The sequence below is a fragment of the Botryllus schlosseri genome, chromosome 13, assembly GCF_051294905.1.
Source record: "Botryllus schlosseri isolate E-star chromosome 13, Bs_hap1, whole genome shotgun sequence".
NCBI classification, from domain to species: domain Eukaryota; kingdom Metazoa; phylum Chordata; class Ascidiacea; order Stolidobranchia; family Styelidae; genus Botryllus; species Botryllus schlosseri.
Window position 1 is genome coordinate 24,434,305 of NC_137248.1, and position 18,747 is coordinate 24,453,051.

Here is an 18,747-nt window from a genome sequence, read left to right on the forward strand (position 1 = left end):
GTCCTAAATGAAGGTGTTCACTCTTGGCCTTCATTTTATGCCTATTTTTTAATCTCGACACCAGCAAATAGGAATGGAATTGTCTATCTTGATCCGTGAAAAACATATTAATTCGGGCTAATGTAAGGGTGTTTGCAAATACATGTCACTCATCTCGACTATACGTGTTGTAGATGTGATTGTTGTATTCACCTGGGGCCGATAGGGCTTGCGTTGCTGGAATCGGAATCGCTAGATGTGATCTCGCCGGAACTGATACTGCTGCTCCTTGCTCTTTTGTGCGACTGCAATGCAATGTCATGAAATAAACAGACAAGGCATCGGTAGCATCTACGCCAGGGGTCACAAACTAAAAATGGGTGAAGGACCACTCTTCCATCTGGGATGGTGTAATTGCAATATCTAAACATAGGTACTAAGTTCCAAGGGTCACTTAAAGTTGTGTTTTGTTTTTTATCTCGGGCAATAGATCTACTTACTGATAGCCTACTGCATGAATAAAAACATAACATATCCAGACATATGTATTACGATGCGCAGGCCTACTTTAAATTTAATGTGTTGAGCTGCCGAAGGCAGCGAAACAGAAATAAAACTGTGCAATTAAGGCAGCAGTATATGAGACACAGCTGATATATGCTTAGCAACCTGGCAATAAGCATTCCATATTGGGTCTGTCGTGGATAATTCAAAGATAGTTTGTAAATGTTTGTCCACTTACGGCAAGCGCAAGGCAGGTTTCTTAACATTAATTATGTGACTTGTTGTGATTAGGGAAAAAGACCTCTTGCCTAATTAAATGCTACATGTGAAAAACTTCTGTTCCTGAGTATTTTGTAATCTCTTCTACCTGAATAAGAATGTATTGAAATCTGAAAGCAAACGTTGCGAAGCAGATGAGACAATGGGTTTACTTTGAACATTGATTGCACTCGGGAAACAAACAGTACCTCAATTTCCCCTAAAATAATAAATTTTCATCCACAAACTCGTATCTCTTGGATACATCAAAAATGAGTGCAGCGTTAATTCAGGAAGATACAGGTATAACATGGCCATACGTCTCAATCATCATTTGCGTCTGGCTCATTGACGTGTCAAACCAAGGCCTATTCCTTGCTATGAGGCACGCTTGCGATACCAGGAAACACATTTTTATATAGTAAAGACTGATTAGTATATTCATATAGAAATGAACCTGAATATTTTCGGTTGAAACGGGTAATCATCAGCAACTAGTATAGAATTGGAAAGAACATTGCATATCAACAATCGTGTCACAAAATATGACATGACCGGCATGAAATTTTTAGTAATCGGGGCAAAGAGAGCACTTAAGCGCAATGTACTATTATTAGATGGTAGGGACTGGTAAAGACTGACCATATAAGACAATATTATTGTGATCTTGTTCATAGTTTTGAAACTGAAATCACTAACAGTATTCAAATATACATCAATGCACCTTTTTCGAAGTCTAAACCTGTTGCTTTGTTAACTCTCTTATTGCAAAAATGAGATACAGTATTTTGTAATTCAACTCAAAGGCATTACTTAGCATCAGTGAGTGGAGGTGGTCAGTACCGGAGTACTTTTTCATGGCACTCAAGCAAGTATTGTTTACCTTTTTACTGAATTTTTACAATTTGGATATGGAAAAGTAGAAAGTCTCTAATGCTTTTGGGGCAGCCATTTCATGTTAGTCGCGAACATACATATTGAAATGGTGCAGCAACTAGCCCATGTCATTCAGAGGTGTAGGGTTTGAAATAAAGTTACATCTGACCGCCCCAGAATTGGTCAATACAAACAAAGCAGGCCAACGCATGTTGTTATCCCCCTATATCCTACTCGACAATACCTTGGTTTTCTTCAATTTCTTCTTTTTAGTCTTCTTCTTTTTCGCTTTCTCCTGGTAAGCTACATCGAAAACAAAATCAAGAATGTGTCAGATATACTGAAGTAGCTTTTGCATACTTGCACTGCTTTTCAAGATGATATGTTTTAGGAATAACCCCGAAACAACTCCTAAGTATTTTACGCTCTTGATATGAAGAGTCGAAAGTTGTTCTAGGTTTCAGGCGCGTAGCCTAGGGCTGTTCAAAAATAACTTTTTTTTCCGGATTTCAGTGATTAAATCGTCAGGTTACCTTAAAAAACGCTGCACGCCAAATTTGTTTCAATTCTAACAAGTATAGGGCTCCGCGGATCCAATTAAAATTTTTAATTTATACAGGAAAATTAAAAAAAAAATTTTTTCAAATTTTTCTCTCAACCCCATGAAATTGTTCAGCTGTCTTCAGAGACGATGCAAATAAAATTTGACTCAATTCCAACCAGTAGAAACGGAGTTATTGGAGTTTTTCGTTGATAATTCTCCAATTATCCTTGATTGGTGGATAATCCGAGAATTATCAACGAAAAACTCAAATAACTCCGTTTCTACTGGTTGGAATTGACTCAAATTTCATTTGCATGGTCTTTGAAGACATCTCAACATTTTCATGGGGTTGAGAGAAAAATTTGAAATTTTTTTTTTTTTAATTTCACGTATTAAATTAAAAATTTCAATTGGCTCTGCGGACGCTTAGACATGTTCGAATTGAACGAAATTTGGTGTGCAGCCTTTGTTGTGGCAACCTGACAATTTAATCAGTGAATGGCTGGAATCAGGAAAAAAATGTTATTTTTGAACAGCCCTAGCGTAGCCAGCCGAAAAATAAGGGATGGGTTTGAAATAAAAGAGGGGGGTTCGATTTTTTTCGAATTTAGTAACGTAGCATCGATTCATTAGGGTTAAGTACATGCGATGCGTAAATAACGATTATACAACATCCCTGTGTTTGCGATTATAGGCGTATGATAAGCTTGTCGACGAGTCCGGAAGAGCCGGTAATTAGCGCCTCCCATATCTGTCGTGAACAATAAAATACGCACGCGTCGAACATTTGAATACGCGAGCTTTATCAAAGCGTCCAACAATTAAATAAGCCCGATCATCAATGCGTCTTACGTAGCATCGAGATTTGCGCAAGTAAAATGTACTAATTTTCATCCTTAATATAATGACGCCGATTTCAGGTGGCTCAAACCTTACATCTTTTATAACTCAAGCCTACTGGACTATAACTGAAGACTAGTGGAAATCAATTACGCATGTGCGCACGAGTCGAACATGATTGCGGACATTCGATGTCATTCAGTTACAAGATGTCACTCTTTAATCACAATCGCTAATCAGCATATACTACTTAATAGCATTTTATCCAAGCCATCGAGAAATAGGAGCCAAAGCATGGTCGGCCCAAGACGCGGTAGTTATGCTAGCAATATCTTTAGTACTAGGCCTATTGCAGATGCGATTGTGAAGGCCAGTTGAGATATCGTGCACACCAAACCAATGCAGATGTGATTGTGAAGGCCAGTGACGATATCGTGCGCACAGGGCCTATTGCAACTGTGATTATTCAAGCCAGCGGAATTAGGCTTGTTGGAGACACGGCAAATCAGGTTAGTAATGATTGCCGAACGCGCGACAAGGAATGATTTCGCAATCATCTCAGCGGGAGATCGTGTCGCCTTACATTGTGCAGTGCAATGCTTACATTGTGCAGTGCAATGCGCACGGAATAATCTCGATAATTAGCAACACGCCTTTCGTTGATTGGCCGCACACAATACTGATAATACGACTTATTGAATTGCAACGGAGTATTAGCGTCAGAGCGGTCATTTTAATGAGGTTTCGCGTTAAAGGAGGGGGTTTCGCGTTTCTAAAGGGGTGGGTTTCGACCCCCGAAATACCCCTCTGGCTACGCGCCTGCTAGGTTTAGTCGCTTTCACAAGTGAAATTGTGCTAGTAGGCGCATGAAAATAGCCATTGTATCAGGTAAGGGTATGTATAATTGAATATTGCACCAATTTGTAGTGTCATAGTCGTTCTGTGTTAGTCGTGAAAATGCGCCTCGCAATCTCGAGAATAGCCACCTCCATGTAACTGCTAAAATTATGCAAGCTCTCAAACAAATATACTTTTTGAAACTACATACACGAGTACCGGTAGTCCATTTTATAGAATTGACATTTCTTGGATATTTCTTGGAAATCGCTACTAGTACCTATAATTGTAGTCGGGTAGGCCTACGGCATTACTTCTGCTCCTACATAAGAATCAACGCCAGCTACTTTGTTCACCACCATTTACATGTATGACAAATTCAAGATACAGCAGATGGAGACTCATTTAAATTTGCAATAGTAGAGCCAATTGCACCAAACTGAAGTCTACCTTTTGGAATGATCTTTCCCATTTTTTCCTCACTTTTGTCGCTTTCCGATTGCACGTTCTCTTCATCCCCGGAAGCTGTGATAAATTCTTCGACAACTTCAATCTCCTCCACCTGAGATGATTTCAGACATTGACTTTTCGTACAAAGCAAACCTTCACCTCAGCGCCCAATTACATGATCACATAACAATCAACTACTTGGAAGTTTCAAGTGACACTTGCAAAGTAAACGGATCCACATATCCCCAGAGATAGTCAGTAGCGAAGTACTACTATGCACTAATTAGACTTTGTATTTTGTGGAGTATCAGGAAAATTTCAGGAGATAGTTATGGAGTTATTGGTCATTTTGCGTTATTCGGAAAGAGACATCTTACAATTTCAAAAGTGGATACTTCCGAATACCTGCTAAAATTAATCGCTATGTGGCCCCTCAACTAAATGCACCGGTACTTGTTTTTAAGATAAATTGTAGCAACTACGATAACTGCCATTATTCCTTGAATTATTCAATGAGTTATTTCATAACCGTTTCTTCGACGGGAACGGTGATTCCCAAAGTACGGGTCAAAATTTGGGTTGTGACAACGTTTTCATTCTTGCAGTTGGGATATTATTTTCAAAGTTTCTTTGCGATATTTAAGCCACAGCTGTCATATACGTATCAAGCGCTCTGCGTTGGCATCAGAAAAAGTTTGGGAGTTACTTTTGTGCTGCGCTCTATAAAATAGAGCTGTGCATTGAAAATACTATGAAAGATAAATTTCAGAGACATCGACCGCGCCGCCATTCTGCAATTAATCATGTTACTTAGAACTTTGAAGATTTCAGCTTTCTGCAACTGCTTGTCCACAGTACCTTGTTTATTTCAGACAAGTGAAAAACCCTAGCATTTTAGCATTAATATTGAAAATCTCATTGGACGTGTGAGGATTGCATTGCCAGCTGACTTGTACGAACTACTGGATTTTCAAAATGCACAACTAGCACTGGAACTGGTGAGTGGTCACTTTACAAAATCCACAACTACAACTAAAACTACTAAATAAACCAGAAGCAAGTTGATTGCCAATTGACTGTATGGATGGTTTGCACAAGTCTGGTTGTCAGACGCTTTGAAAACCCAATGTCAGGTCACGCTCTATTTGGGAACCATGGGACTAGAGCAGTGGTTCCCAAACCGTGGGGACTTCAATGGTTTCTGGTGGGGAATAGACGCATTTGTTCAAAATCATATACAGGACAGTCTACATATTCACAGAGACACATGAGCAATTACCGTTACCAGTTAACTGCTCTGGAATGTATGTATCGAAAATTGTACTATGTGTTGTCCACAAAACCTCATTTTAACTCTGATGACCAATCATGGCGTCACAAACGCATCCAGCACGACTAGTCTGACGTGAAATAACACTTTCACGAAATTTTGAGCGTTACTGGTATCGGTTCACAATGCGTTTTAAGTTGCAGTTATAGGCGGTTGTCTTGCGTACTGGTGTGGTTGTGTGTTTTGTGTAGTCAAACCAGCAAATAGATGCTCTGTGATGACAAAAGCGTTGGGTAGTGAGGAATAGGACAGGACCGTAACTGTCGCACCCCAAACCCCCCGATTAGGAGGGGGGGCGAGCTCGAAGGGGCCCAAAATTATTTCGTGAATTAACATAAATTGAAGTATTTTTTGGGAAACTTATGTCACATTTTAAACATTTTTTCGCGCTGTTGGCGCGATTTCATATTGCCGAATATCTGATTATTCGGCCCCCTGCCCCCACGAAAATACGTAGAATTTATAGAAATGGAGACTTCGGCGTCGGCCATTACTGCGACACGGCGCACCAAGGCATATGATGTTATAGGCCATGTAACATGCAGCTCCAAGAAGTGTGCCAGAACGATCAGCAGCGAGAAGACCTTGGCCGAGTAGGGATGCCCTTGTGGTGACCGAAAACTTCGATACATATGCAACATACATATGTTTAGTTGTCCATAGGCGGCTAAATGGCTGGCGCCGAATGTTCCTGTCCTGGCAATCTGAACCCCACAGGACAAATGCCATCCCGCTGGCAAAAATTATTTGCCAGTAAAGCAATACCAATTGGAAATCGTGTGTGCCTTTTAGTTTTGGCGATTTCCATATCTTTTGACATATAGCAGATATAGGGAGGTCACAAAATAGCATGATGTAACGAAGTCAATATTCCAATGGGTTTACCTTTTCCAACACGCCTCACTCAGCTCTACCGGTAAATCTGATTACGTGAGTATAGAGGGGATAACAAATGGATACCAAAATATACGCAATTCCCGATCATATTGACTGATTCAAATATGAATTATACAAATTTTTCGCGTTTCGCACGTGTAATCGATATAAGGCGACGCACTAAACAGTAGAGAAGTATCAGGGAAAATGCGTACAGGCTCAACGGGGTTCTGGGTGGCGAAGCCCCCCCCCTGGGTTTGGCACCTTGTGAGTGCCCAAGACCAACGTTTATTTTTTTGGGGGGGCGGCTGACGAAGTGCTGTTACGGTCCTGGTGGGGAATGAACGCTTGGAATAAATCTGAAGTGGGGAATGAAGACAAAAACGTTGGGAACCACTGGACGAGAAGGTGACACTGGACAATAGGGGTGTTAAAAAAACCTTATTTTTTCAAATTTCATCGGCTTAGTTGTCTAATCGTCAGGCTACCTAAAAAAACGTTGCGCACCAAATTTGACTCAATTCCAACCAGTAGAAGCCAAAGTCAGTCAAATTGAAATTTCAGTCATTTTTGAAATAATAGTATTTACGGTGACCAATTTCATCACATGGTCATGACCAAAAATCGTGTTCCAGGTATGACCGAAGAGGCAGGGATGTCTTTTCCACTTGTTTTGAACTAGACAGGGGCGCATATGGTGGAGTTTTGATGAAGACATCATCAATGAACGAAAAAAAGATATGACACGGACTTGCTGGTAATTAGTCCACTTCTATGAAATAGCCACGTTAAAAGGATGGTGAGATATCTTTAAAATAGAGTACTTGACCCACTGAAATTAACGACTACGAAAAGGAAATGAACTGACAAGCAGGTAAAATACGGGTACCAGTAAATACATTTCTCAAGTGATAGTCATAACTAGAAGTATTTTCTGTCGGGACCAATTTAGATTTCCCGAAATCCATCTCAGTTATGCAGGGCATACCTATGTCCCTCTGAAATCATTCTAGGTTTTCACCCATTGCAAAGTCGCCATTCCCAAAATCTCATTCACAGAGACATCGGTTTCATTCCTCAGCAGTTCATCGACTGATCCAGGGCGTTAAAAATGGTGCTGATTGCAATTGAGAATGGGCTATGCGACTGAATAGTATTCATCAAAATGCATTTCTGATACTTCACATAAGCGTAGACACTAGAGCTTTGTATGTGCTCGAAGCTTTGCGAGCTTCAGGGAAACTAAATGGTAACCCACTGAGCTTGTATCGTGAAGAAATCTACATTGGACCGACAAAGAATATAGATATTGACTATCACTTGAGAATAATATTTACCCGAATTTTACGTGCTTATTATTAATTCATTTCCTTTTTATGGTCATTAATTTCAGTGTGTATAAAGTACTCTATTTGAAAATTATCTCACCATCATTTTAACGTGTATATTTCTATGAGGTGGACTAATTTCCAGCTAATGCACGTCATATTTTTTTTCGTTTACTGGCGAAATCTTCATCCAAACTCTACCACAGGCCCTTGTCAAGATCAAAACAAGTGCAAAAGACATCCCTGCCTCTTCGGGCATACCTGGAAAACGATTTTTGGTCATGAACATGTGGAGAAATTGGTTACCGTAAATACTATTATTTCAAAAAAGACTGAAATCTCAATTTTACTGACCTCGGCTTCTATTGGTTGGAATTGAGTCAAATTTCGTGTGCAACGTGTTTTTAGGTAACCCGACTATTTGACAACTAACCCAATGAAATTTATTTAAAAAAAAAGTTTTTTTTTAATACCCCTACTGCACAATTCCAGTAGTGTGTCAAAGTGGTAGAAAATTGTGGAATGTTCATATTCTGAGAATACTCGAATCACTGTGTCCATCCCACGTCCCAACATACTGTGGTAGGGTTTTTATCATTGTTCACTTCAACCTAAAGAGGAACAATGTGCCAAAGCAGAATGCCGGTACTGTGGAATGACGCCGTTAAATGTAATAGCAAAGATACGAACCGTTTCCTCCACACTTTCTCGCAGGGGAGAACTTCCTTCCGCTGCGTCGTCTTCACTCGAAGATTCCAACGAGCCACCGCTGAAAAATACAATCAACATCAGTCTTGAGACATTCAGACGCCGCCGGCGCACTGTAATTCGTGGTGAAATATCTACTAACGTTACGCTACCCTACTATATCTATGTATTGATATCGAAAACAAATATACTCATAGTCGGAGGTGGCCAATAATGGAGCAGCTTACTTCTAAATTTTCAGAGTACTCATATAGGTTGTGCCTTCTGGCAACACTTAATTATTGCATTAGCTATAAGTCCATAATTGCTTTTTCGGTATATCCAATTACGTATCACACTTTATAAGTGAAATTACCATACCAACTGAACGGGATAACCGATGTAGCATGGTGACTGAGCATAGTTTTGAAAATTCTACGTAATTGTAGTGGCACTACACACTTTTCTAAATCAACTAGAACAAGAAATACCTACTTGTCAAAACATGCTGGAACTAGAAGCAAAACTAATTAACTCTCGAAAACGTGCAAATAAAACTAGAAATATTAACTTTTCAAAATTCGGAATTAAAACTAGAACTACTCCCTTTTTGAATTCCACAACTAGAACTGGAACTACTCATGACCATGAACCAACTAGATAGGTAGTTTTTTACCGCCCTGCGAGAAACCGACCTTGACGAAGTGGAAGAATCCGAGCTCTCAATTCCCCGCTCGACAGCTCGCGATTCGCGTTCCGAATTCTCAACACGAACAGATGCATTTTCACTCTCTGGAGACAAGCAGCCTTCTTCCGGCGACTCCTCGGCGTCCTTTGCAACCTGCGGCTCGGCTGCTTCCACGGGAGAAGGCGCAGAACTCGATCCTTCCACGATCGAAGCGGAATCGGACATTCGCTCGTAGGAAAACTTTGAGGGATCGTACGGCAGAGTCGTGCCTTCCTCGTGGTAAATCTCAGGCGTGTGGCCGGTTTCTGGCGCATGACTCGTGGCTTCTTTGCTGGTTTCGCTCGGTTCGTATTCGGGAGACTGTGGGGAATAGGTGTTTGGTGGGGAGTACGGCTCGTTTGTTTGGGAATCGGGCGAGCTGTGGTCTGATGGCGCATGTTTGGACGGGCTCAGTGGCTTGGGACTGTATGCTTCATGCGACGGCTCTGAGAAAAAAAGGAGGTCATTCTTAACCAGGGTTGCTGAGCCAGTCTCAAGGGTTCGCTGAAGGTCACAACACATACTATATTCATACAGCAGAAGTCTCAACAGAATCTTAACGACAATTGTCAGTAGGCTATGAGAATGTTGAAAAAACCACATGATATCTATCGTTCTCCAATGAGAGATTCTGAATTCTTGTTCTTTGAGTTTTTTCTCAAATATTCAAGCATCCAAACTTGAAATATCTAGGTATTGACCGACAGCAAAGAAGATGAGAACTTCAGACTCGACCGAAGTGGGTTCATGAGGATGTTTATCAGTTGATTTCCTAAATCAGTGTCCTATTTTCTATAAGGGGACAAAATTTTAAAAAAAAACAGGCAAGGTATTGGTAGCCAAGACTAATATATCTTGATCAACAATCCTAGGGTGCAAACTCGTGGGCTACTTGAAATGCACTGATGGGCCACAAGTGCCTTGATGATCCTAACCATCTTAACCACAGTGAAATCAGCCTTTAAAGATCCAGTCAAAAAGTTCAAAAATCAGCTCCTAGCTAGAGTATAAAATAGGTTCTCTGATTGAGATAACGCTGCTGTGTCTCAGATATTTGGGGATGTAGTACAGTAGCAGCAGCTACAAGATCAACTAGATAGGAACATCACCTTGCAGTCACCCACTGTCTCGTCACAATACTGGCTGCAACGAGCCCGCCTTAGGCGACCAAGTTCTTTCTGGTTAAATTCTACGAAGAAAAATCTCACCATGTTGCATTTCGATATCATTCTCGTCATCAGTAAATGATTCAATCTGTGAGACGTCGATGGTAGGAGAGAAATCTGGATAAAATAAATCAGAGGTGGTCAAAGTAATTAAAAGTAGGAACTCAGCGATTTCCAAGATGTGTCCAAACTATTTGAAATAGAAGTAGGCTAAGTATAAAAATTCTCAGAGGTGTCATACTTCTAGCAATTATTCAGAGTTTCTTTCCAAATTCCAAGATGTATATTCATGACTAACACAAAATACAAATGACTTATTGACCCTACAGATTAGTTGATTCTTCAAAATTACATTATGTTACTGTGATATAGGGCTATTTGACACGATTCTTATTGCAATTCCCACCCATAAAACCTAACCTCCAACAATTTTCTATTTTTAAAAATCAAAATTGCAAAAGTAAACATTTTTGCCTCGAAAACCGTCAATTGGAAATGGAAATAGCATAAAAACATAACCATTTGGATAAGTAGTGCAAGTAGACAACGCTACTGGAGTGCTCCGAAGTAGTAGAAGCACTTCCTTACAGCTACACTTGAAATAGATATGGTTGGATTGTGATAGAAAACATCATCATTAATAGAGAGAAGTGCCAAATTATTCTAAATGTGCCAAGCAAAGCTTGTGACCGTGATAGCAACAAATAACACACCACTGGATAGCCAATCGTTTCAAAGCTGCATATTACCCAATCATGTATTAAATGCAATTTATTTCCAGTTGCAGCCTAATAGAAACACGCAGGGAGGAATTTCAAAGAGCAAGAGGTATCATTTCGCGGAGGCATGAAAGCCGCATGAAATCCACGTACCTGAACTTTTCAAGTCATCCATGCTGTTACAATGATAATAAAGTGCTAGAATGTTCGATTCGAAGCCTACTCGACATCGACCAGCTATAGTAAATACATCCATTTGCAGACAATGAAATCATATTGATTGGCGGATGCCTTTTATATTTGAGAAAATCAAATACACAATTGGGAGACACTCATGAAGTAATGAAAAAAGTTACCTTCCACTCCCACCTCTCCTTCGACTTCAACACCATCTTCAGTCCTGTAAAAGAAACGTCAAAGTCACAATCACACAGTTTTTCAAATACCCAAACTTGGAAGTTTCATGTCAAATTGTAGATTCCGCAGTTAACCAACCTAGCACGAAATTCAAGAGATAGAAAATTCATAGGCCGATAGCACAATTTCAAATAGTGTCAAATGCGCGGTAATTAGAGAGATTGCTCCAACTCGAAAAAATAATTCATTTTAAGACAAATCTGAACCATGCTATTGCGCACTGGTGCAACAGAAGAAATGAAGTATGGGAAAGCAATCAAGATCATTGAAAATTATCAAGGCTATTGAGACTATGGAAGACCATTGACACGGTGGAAGAATGTTGAAACTGCGGGGTCATATTAGTGAGCTAACCCTCACTTCTCACATTGCCCAAACACAAGCAATTCCAACCCCCAAACGCTAACTCGCTCATTTCTATACAGACTTGCACAAATTATCGGATTTTGAAATAAAGAACAAGAACTGCTCACCATTCAAAACTCCCTACTTCAGCTAAAACTAGAACCTTTAAAATCCGCGACTATTAAACACACAACTAATTAGATTTGATCGCGAAGCAGCTCATTAATGGTTATTTCATAAGAATCAGATCAGCATTCCACATGAGCAGCAGTACAGGTTTGAAATGGAAGGGGTTTCAACAACACCCTATATTAGTGATGACTCTGAGCTAGCATTGGCTGTAAGAACCGTACACAACAGAAGACAGGTATTTCGATTCACGCCACCAAAGAACAATTTTCAACAACAATATTCTAGTTATTTGGTAGCAAAGATTTTTGAGACAATGCACTAGAACTACTTACTTTTCAACATCCGCGACTAGAATTAGAACTGCTAAAAAAACAGTACTTAGTTGACCAGTTTGCACAAGTCTGTTTGAATAATAACTCACTATTTTGAATGCCTAGCTATTGTGGCCACTACTGTTTTGAAAGTCGCTTTTGATGCTGTAGTCTTCCGTATTATCAATAGCCATTGTAACAATATTTCTAGTGTTTAAAATAGATGCACCCTGAGCTATCAAATGTTATCAACATCCTATGGAAAAAATAGGTCAGAATTACTCTAAATCTACACTCACGTGTCCAACGTCTGCTTAGAAACCAAAAGAGATTGTATAAGGTTTCGCAATGGGTTGACCGCATCTTCTGGGATTTTTGGCGTTTCTTCAGTTTCCTGCAATGGAATTATTGGATACTGCATATGGGTCATGGGTTTTGTTAATCAGGATTGATGAAACTGGAATCATGACCCAAATAGAGTCTTGTTTTTGTATCCAAATTCAACACCCTTTACCGAAAACCGCTGCCAACTTGGAATATGCTGTAATCCAACTAATTTCATAATATAAAAGAAATAGTGGTATAATTCTGCTTCTGTATTAATAGAAAAGTTGATGTTCCCAGATAAGCATAAAACAGAATATGAAAATCAACAAAACAATCTTATTAGCCCATCTTTTGTTGGTACCGTAACACAGCTAAAACTGAGGTTAAGGCACAATATCAAATTAGTATCATGTGTTGCAATACGCCAATGACAGAATATTGTGATACAACTATTCAAGTATTCATTACTGGAGCCCGACCGCCATCAGATTTTTGAGGCGATACGGATAACACCAGAGTTGTAACGACTCGAGTCTGACTCCAGTCTCGATATTCTGGTGACCCGAGTCATTTTTTCAAATGCATAAAATGACTCGACCATAGGGCAATAATCCGCTAAGACTGCGGAAAATCACTATATCATAAATGCGAGCCGCTCTAAATCACTTGAGCTCAGTCGAAAAAAGTGGGTAGAACCGAATTCAACTAAAAACTAAAGAGTAAACATAATGACTTGGATTCGGACTCGAGTCAAAGCACAATGACTCGGACTCGACCCTCTACTAGCTGACTTGGACTCGAGCATGACTCGGTTGTGAATTGCATATGACTTGACTCGAGTCAAAACTATAAAAGTGAGATGGACTTGATTATAACCCTGGATAAAACCGATATGTAGAATCTTCATCGGTAACATTGGCGGGCTGCTGTGTTCAGCCGATAATCATAACATATCGCAACTAGCTTAAAAGTGGTTTACCAAACTTTGAACAGCCTTGCAACATGGACATGAAATAAACTATAAAAGGCTGCAGCTGGACTCCTGCAATCAGAAGGGATCAGAGACAAATAACTCGAGTGGTTATGATTTTGTACTACTACACTTACTTAACACTTGTCATTTATTTACGAAAACTGCGCCTAGAATGAGTACTTAATTATTCAGGTGGAAATCCCCTACTTCTACTTGCGCTCGAGTAAAAATTGATGACATCAATTTTACTTGAGAATCAACGATAGCAACTCTGATCAGGGCAAGTCTTTGTTGCAGTTAAATCCGTGGAAAGATGCATTTATTTTTGAAAAAAGTTGAAAAATTGCATTTTGACCACATTTTGCCCGGTTGAGTAAAAAAAAGGTCAATTTTCCGGCTCAGCTCCCGAAATACCCGTAAAAACGTTACTCTCGGTGCTGATTTACGGTGTTTCAGTCGAATTTGGCCGTGTATTTCACCAAAATCGAAAATACTTTCATGAAAAATCGAGAAAGTTGCATGGAAAAAATGGACAAAAGTTGCAAAAAGTTGCACTATAAGATTCCTACAAACAGCTTAAAACAGCATTCTACATATCTTACGAGTATTTAGGAAGCTGCCGGAAGCTGTAAAAAAAGTTGCAAAAGTTGCAAAAACTTGCCCTATGATCACCTCCGAGAGTGATCGATACGAAATAGATATTGCCAGTCTTGCAGTCACAGTATAGGCCTCTGACTTCATACTACCATGCTGTGACATCACAGAAATTCCCATAACTTTTTTCAGAGCTTGATCATCGTCTGGGCTTTCGTTATTACTTACAGGATCAGACCTTTCCGGAGACGGCGTTTTGATAGCTTTCACAATATTGTCATCAGTAACCATGGACGTATCGTCTCTGGCAATGTCCTTCACGTAAAACTCCTGATCTCCGTAAGTGAGAATTTCTTCTGTGGTTTCCGACATCTCAAAGCCCAATTCTTCGGAATGAGAGGCTTCCACGCTCTCCATCGGACTACCACTCTCAATCGTCTTCATGGGGGCTTCTGGCGGGGGTGGCTGGACGGGTATAGGAGGCTGATGAAATGGTTCGACCTATAAATAAATACCGTATGTTGAGTTGTGATACAATGCATCATCTACATATCTCAATTCTACAGCTGGTAAAAATCGAGTGCTCGAGTGACTCGATTCTGAATCGCGTATTCGAGTATCACTCATTATCATGTCATAAGAGCATGGATGATATGGAAAGTTCAAATCCATGCATCTTTTATACCAGGCCTACTACGAAAAAAACTATTGCTAGTTCTACACCACATAAAGACACTACGGCATTCTTTCTGCCACGTCTACTTCGTTGCACTTTTTGACAATGCAGTGGGTTGATTACAAAAATGTCATTTCCACAACTGCGTGTAGCTGTGTGCATTGTATCACATGTTTCTTATGCTGTGATACGGCCCGTCAAGGTTTTCAAGGTTACCATGACGTAAAGAACGTATTAAAACTATAATTCTCGTTATTACTTCTTAGTGTGAAGGGGCGTATAAATACAGTACCCGAAAAAATCAACCCGTACTAATCGACTCGAATCGTGCGAGTCTATATTAACCTCTTGGTGGCGGCAGAGGAAATTAAAAAAAACTCGAAAACTTCAACTCGGAAAAAACTTACTTGATGGGGTTCGAACCAGCTATCTGACGTACATCACGAAAGCAGGGATGCAGAACATACCGACTACGCCATCCGGTCATTTGAGATATCTTGTTTTACTTCCGTAATCACACCGCAAAACAACTCCATTTTTTTGAAAAAATGAATTTCTCTCACTGTCGCGGCTGTGGTTCAGCTAGGCAGTGGCGGAGCTCAATGCTACTGTGGCTGTGGCAACTGACGAATCTCAGTTTTCCATCAAACTATCACTGGAAGAATTAACTAGCTGCGTTCGCGAGTTATAACGTAAAAACTTGGGTGACTACTGTGGGGCATATTTTGTGGAATTATAGTGTATTTGTTATGCAACAATGAAATGTACCTCACTTGATGCAACACTGAGGATTTCGCGACAAGCCATCAACATTGGATACACTTTCAACGAAGTTCAAAGTAGTTTGTGGTCGATACGACGATTGCTTTCTTGAATGATTACACATATCTACCTTTCGTAACAAATCCCAACCTTCTGCGCGCACTAGAACGATAACTATCGAGTTGCAAAGTAAAATTCCGGCTTAAAAGCCGGTGCCGCCACCAAGAGGTTAACAAAGGACTGTGGACACATGTGTATGCGACACTTCAGCATGTACCAATTGGGAATACGACACTTGAGCATAATTATGCATGCATGCACAAATACACATGCCTCAAGGAATGGCAATTGTCCAAACAATGGAAGGCTTATGTTGCGGGACTACTGCTACAGTTCAAAAATAATATTTTTTTTCAAATTTTACTGGGAACGCCATGGAATTCTGGACTTGCAATAATGGTATTTACGGTGGGTAGTCATGTAATTAAATATATTAAGTATATAATTATTATAAATTTTCCACTGTAATCAACTGTTTTTTTCAAATCCAAAATTTTGTACTGCAATAACTTTGCTCAACTGGTTACAATTTCAAAAGCCTCATCAGTTTTGGACAACTCCAATTTCATTGGGTTGAAAGTAAAATTTCAAGAAAAAAGTTATTTTTCAACAACCCTACTGCACGGTAGTCAACCCTGCACAAATTAGTATAGTAAATAGGCCTATCAAGTTGCATGAAAATAGGTACTGACAATTCTAGTACTTTGGAAATAGGAATTGAGTGTAGGCCTACCATTTCGACTGGTCCAGGCATGGGAGGAGGAAGTCCGAATTGCTGCGGATTGACGTTGATTGGCGGTGGTATGTCCATAGGCGGGGGCGGCATCAATTCCTGAAACAAATCATAATATAATTTTAACGGCGGGTGAAAATTTGTCGCAACCGCATGTAGCGAATTACCCACCTTCATAATATCCTGACCTTTGTCTTTGACAAAATCTCGCACCTTGGGCAGGAAAACGGCCTGAGCCTTAACGCTAAAAACTTGGTGCAAAATACGGTTGACCCCTTCGTTTAATATGCCGGATCTGAAAGTGCGCAAAATTCGATGCTGACTCGGAGGTTGAGACGTACTGGTCGGGAATCATCCATCAATAGTTAGTCAAACAGAGCTCCTCATTTATCATTAAAAAACCTCATGTTTTGGATATTTTACTCGATTGAAACACTTGCTGTGATCCTACCATACATATTCATGCAGGGTTAGTTTTTGACGATACTGGATGAGGTTGTCAAAAAGAATATAATAATGGTGATCATCGATTTGCAGCAATTTAAATGCTTCAGGGTGAGGATGAGCTTGCAAATTACCTGCAGGCAGTTTATGACCAGAAAAAGGTGAAATTACAGATCTAGGTACCGTATACATACATTCAAAATAATATGGAGCCAAAATTTGAGGGACATTAATCACATCGAGTCAAGAAATGTTTTGTACTAATACTAAACAGCAGAGCTGTGGAGCTTACTATACAAGATCACAAAACGTAGCATACTAACATTAGAAATGCACATCCTTTGACGTGTGAAGTGATATAAATAGGTCTCAAATTTTGTTATGCTGTAATGCTTAGTTATTCAATTATGGCTCGTTATAATTGGACAATGGACATTAATCTACCATGAGAGACGTTGTTTTTACTCTTGTTTGATACAATTCTTCATCCTTTCAGACACCAGTAGTGGGATAACCAATAAGTTCACAATGAAACAGTAGTCATACTCACTGCGCATTGCGGGGGTGATTATTATGAGGTTTCGGTCTATAGAAGTTACTGAAATTCAGATTTGGGTAGCGTTGTAAGAAGTTTGAAAACCAATATTCTGTAGGCTAATCACGCAGCAATCGGGTAAATTGAATAAAATTTCCAGGATAATTGAAATCGCTCCAAATAGAAAATCCTCAAGTCTTACATGTAAGGTGATGACGCACTTACTGCATAACAGACTCGCGAATTCTGCTTCGCAATTTATTTTTATTCAGTGAAGGGCTCCACTGTTGATTCGACAGTATCCCTCTCACATGGCTCTCAACTCTTTGCTTCAAGTTCAAGAAAGCCGGCTGTTTGCAATTGAAAATATACATGTTAATTGGAAAGGATTCCTAGAGACACTAAAGGGAGCAAGAAAGTCTGACCGTATTGTACATAATAAAAGAAGTTCTGAATTTTGTAGTGCATTTTTCAAAACCATACTGGATCACAGTATGTAGAGAAAGTATGCAGGTTGGGGTGTCACCATAATTACATAGTCATAACCAAGGGGTGGCCAGTTAAAATTCGCTCTATTTTTTCAGGTAGGTTTGACAAACATAAACATGACCAAGATATAGCGAAATAAATGTGAAAATTATACGAAAACTTGATTTCCTATTAATTTGAAAGGTGGATCTCAAAGCTTGAAAAAAAATGGACACAAGCCACTTTGATTCCACCGCGACAATTTAGGGCGGAGACCAATTTCTCTGCTGAGTAGCGATTCTCTACTCAGCAGCGAATTTTTTACTCAACTCACGCCAAAAAGTACTCACACTCAAATGCGTCCGAATCGGCACTCAAATCTAAGTCAGCGGACCACCAGACTTAAGTGTCAATTTTTGCGGCCGAGCAGCCAACTGTAGGCATTTTAGGCAACAGTCACTGCGGGGTTTGCCACATACCGGAGTACCGGATACCGGTACGGTATAGTATTCGATAATGAAATACTCTATTGCTTCCTGCTGAATGGATGAAATCAGTGGCGCCTGATGTACCATTTCGGCTTCTTGTAAGGTATCTCGATTTACCGGAATGGTAACTTCTGCTGTATGAATTCGTTAGCGTCAAGTTCCGTTGAGTGAATGAGTGAGTTGGCGCTTGGGTGGATTTTGTTCCATAAAATTTTATTATAGGCTACATACATGTTGGGATGGAGTCACTATACCTTCAGGCCTTTCAATATTCAGACGAGACTCCCAGTCAACAGACCAGCAATAAGCTTTTGGAAACAAGAAATTCTGAATATATCAGGGAGAAAATGTAGGGTGGATA

The 18,747-nt window shown here is 39.8% G+C and overlaps 1 protein-coding gene across 3 annotated transcripts in view; it reads right to left on the reverse strand.

Annotated features, from left to right (window-relative positions):
* Positions 1 to 18,747, reverse strand: part of LOC145453686 (uncharacterized) — a 41,849-nt gene that overhangs the window by 22,150 nt on the left and 952 nt on the right. For all 3 annotated transcript variants that reach the window (XM_080331659.1, XM_080331660.1, XM_080331661.1), the window contains exons 2-13: positions 17,656 to 17,780; positions 16,623 to 16,746; positions 16,452 to 16,550; positions 14,449 to 14,721; positions 12,626 to 12,720; positions 11,478 to 11,521; positions 10,445 to 10,519; positions 9,205 to 9,682; positions 8,513 to 8,591; positions 4,289 to 4,400; positions 1,862 to 1,920; positions 193 to 284 (exon numbers count right to left, since the gene is read on the reverse strand). In XM_080331659.1, the coding sequence (XP_080187785.1) occupies positions 193 to 284; positions 1,862 to 1,920; positions 4,289 to 4,400; positions 8,513 to 8,591; positions 9,205 to 9,682; positions 10,445 to 10,519; positions 11,478 to 11,521; positions 12,626 to 12,720; positions 14,449 to 14,721; positions 16,452 to 16,550; positions 16,623 to 16,746; positions 17,656 to 17,780 (1,655 nt within the window). The remainder of the gene's footprint in view (positions 1 to 192; positions 285 to 1,861; positions 1,921 to 4,288; positions 4,401 to 8,512; positions 8,592 to 9,204; positions 9,683 to 10,444; positions 10,520 to 11,477; positions 11,522 to 12,625; positions 12,721 to 14,448; positions 14,722 to 16,451; positions 16,551 to 16,622; positions 16,747 to 17,655; positions 17,781 to 18,747) is intronic.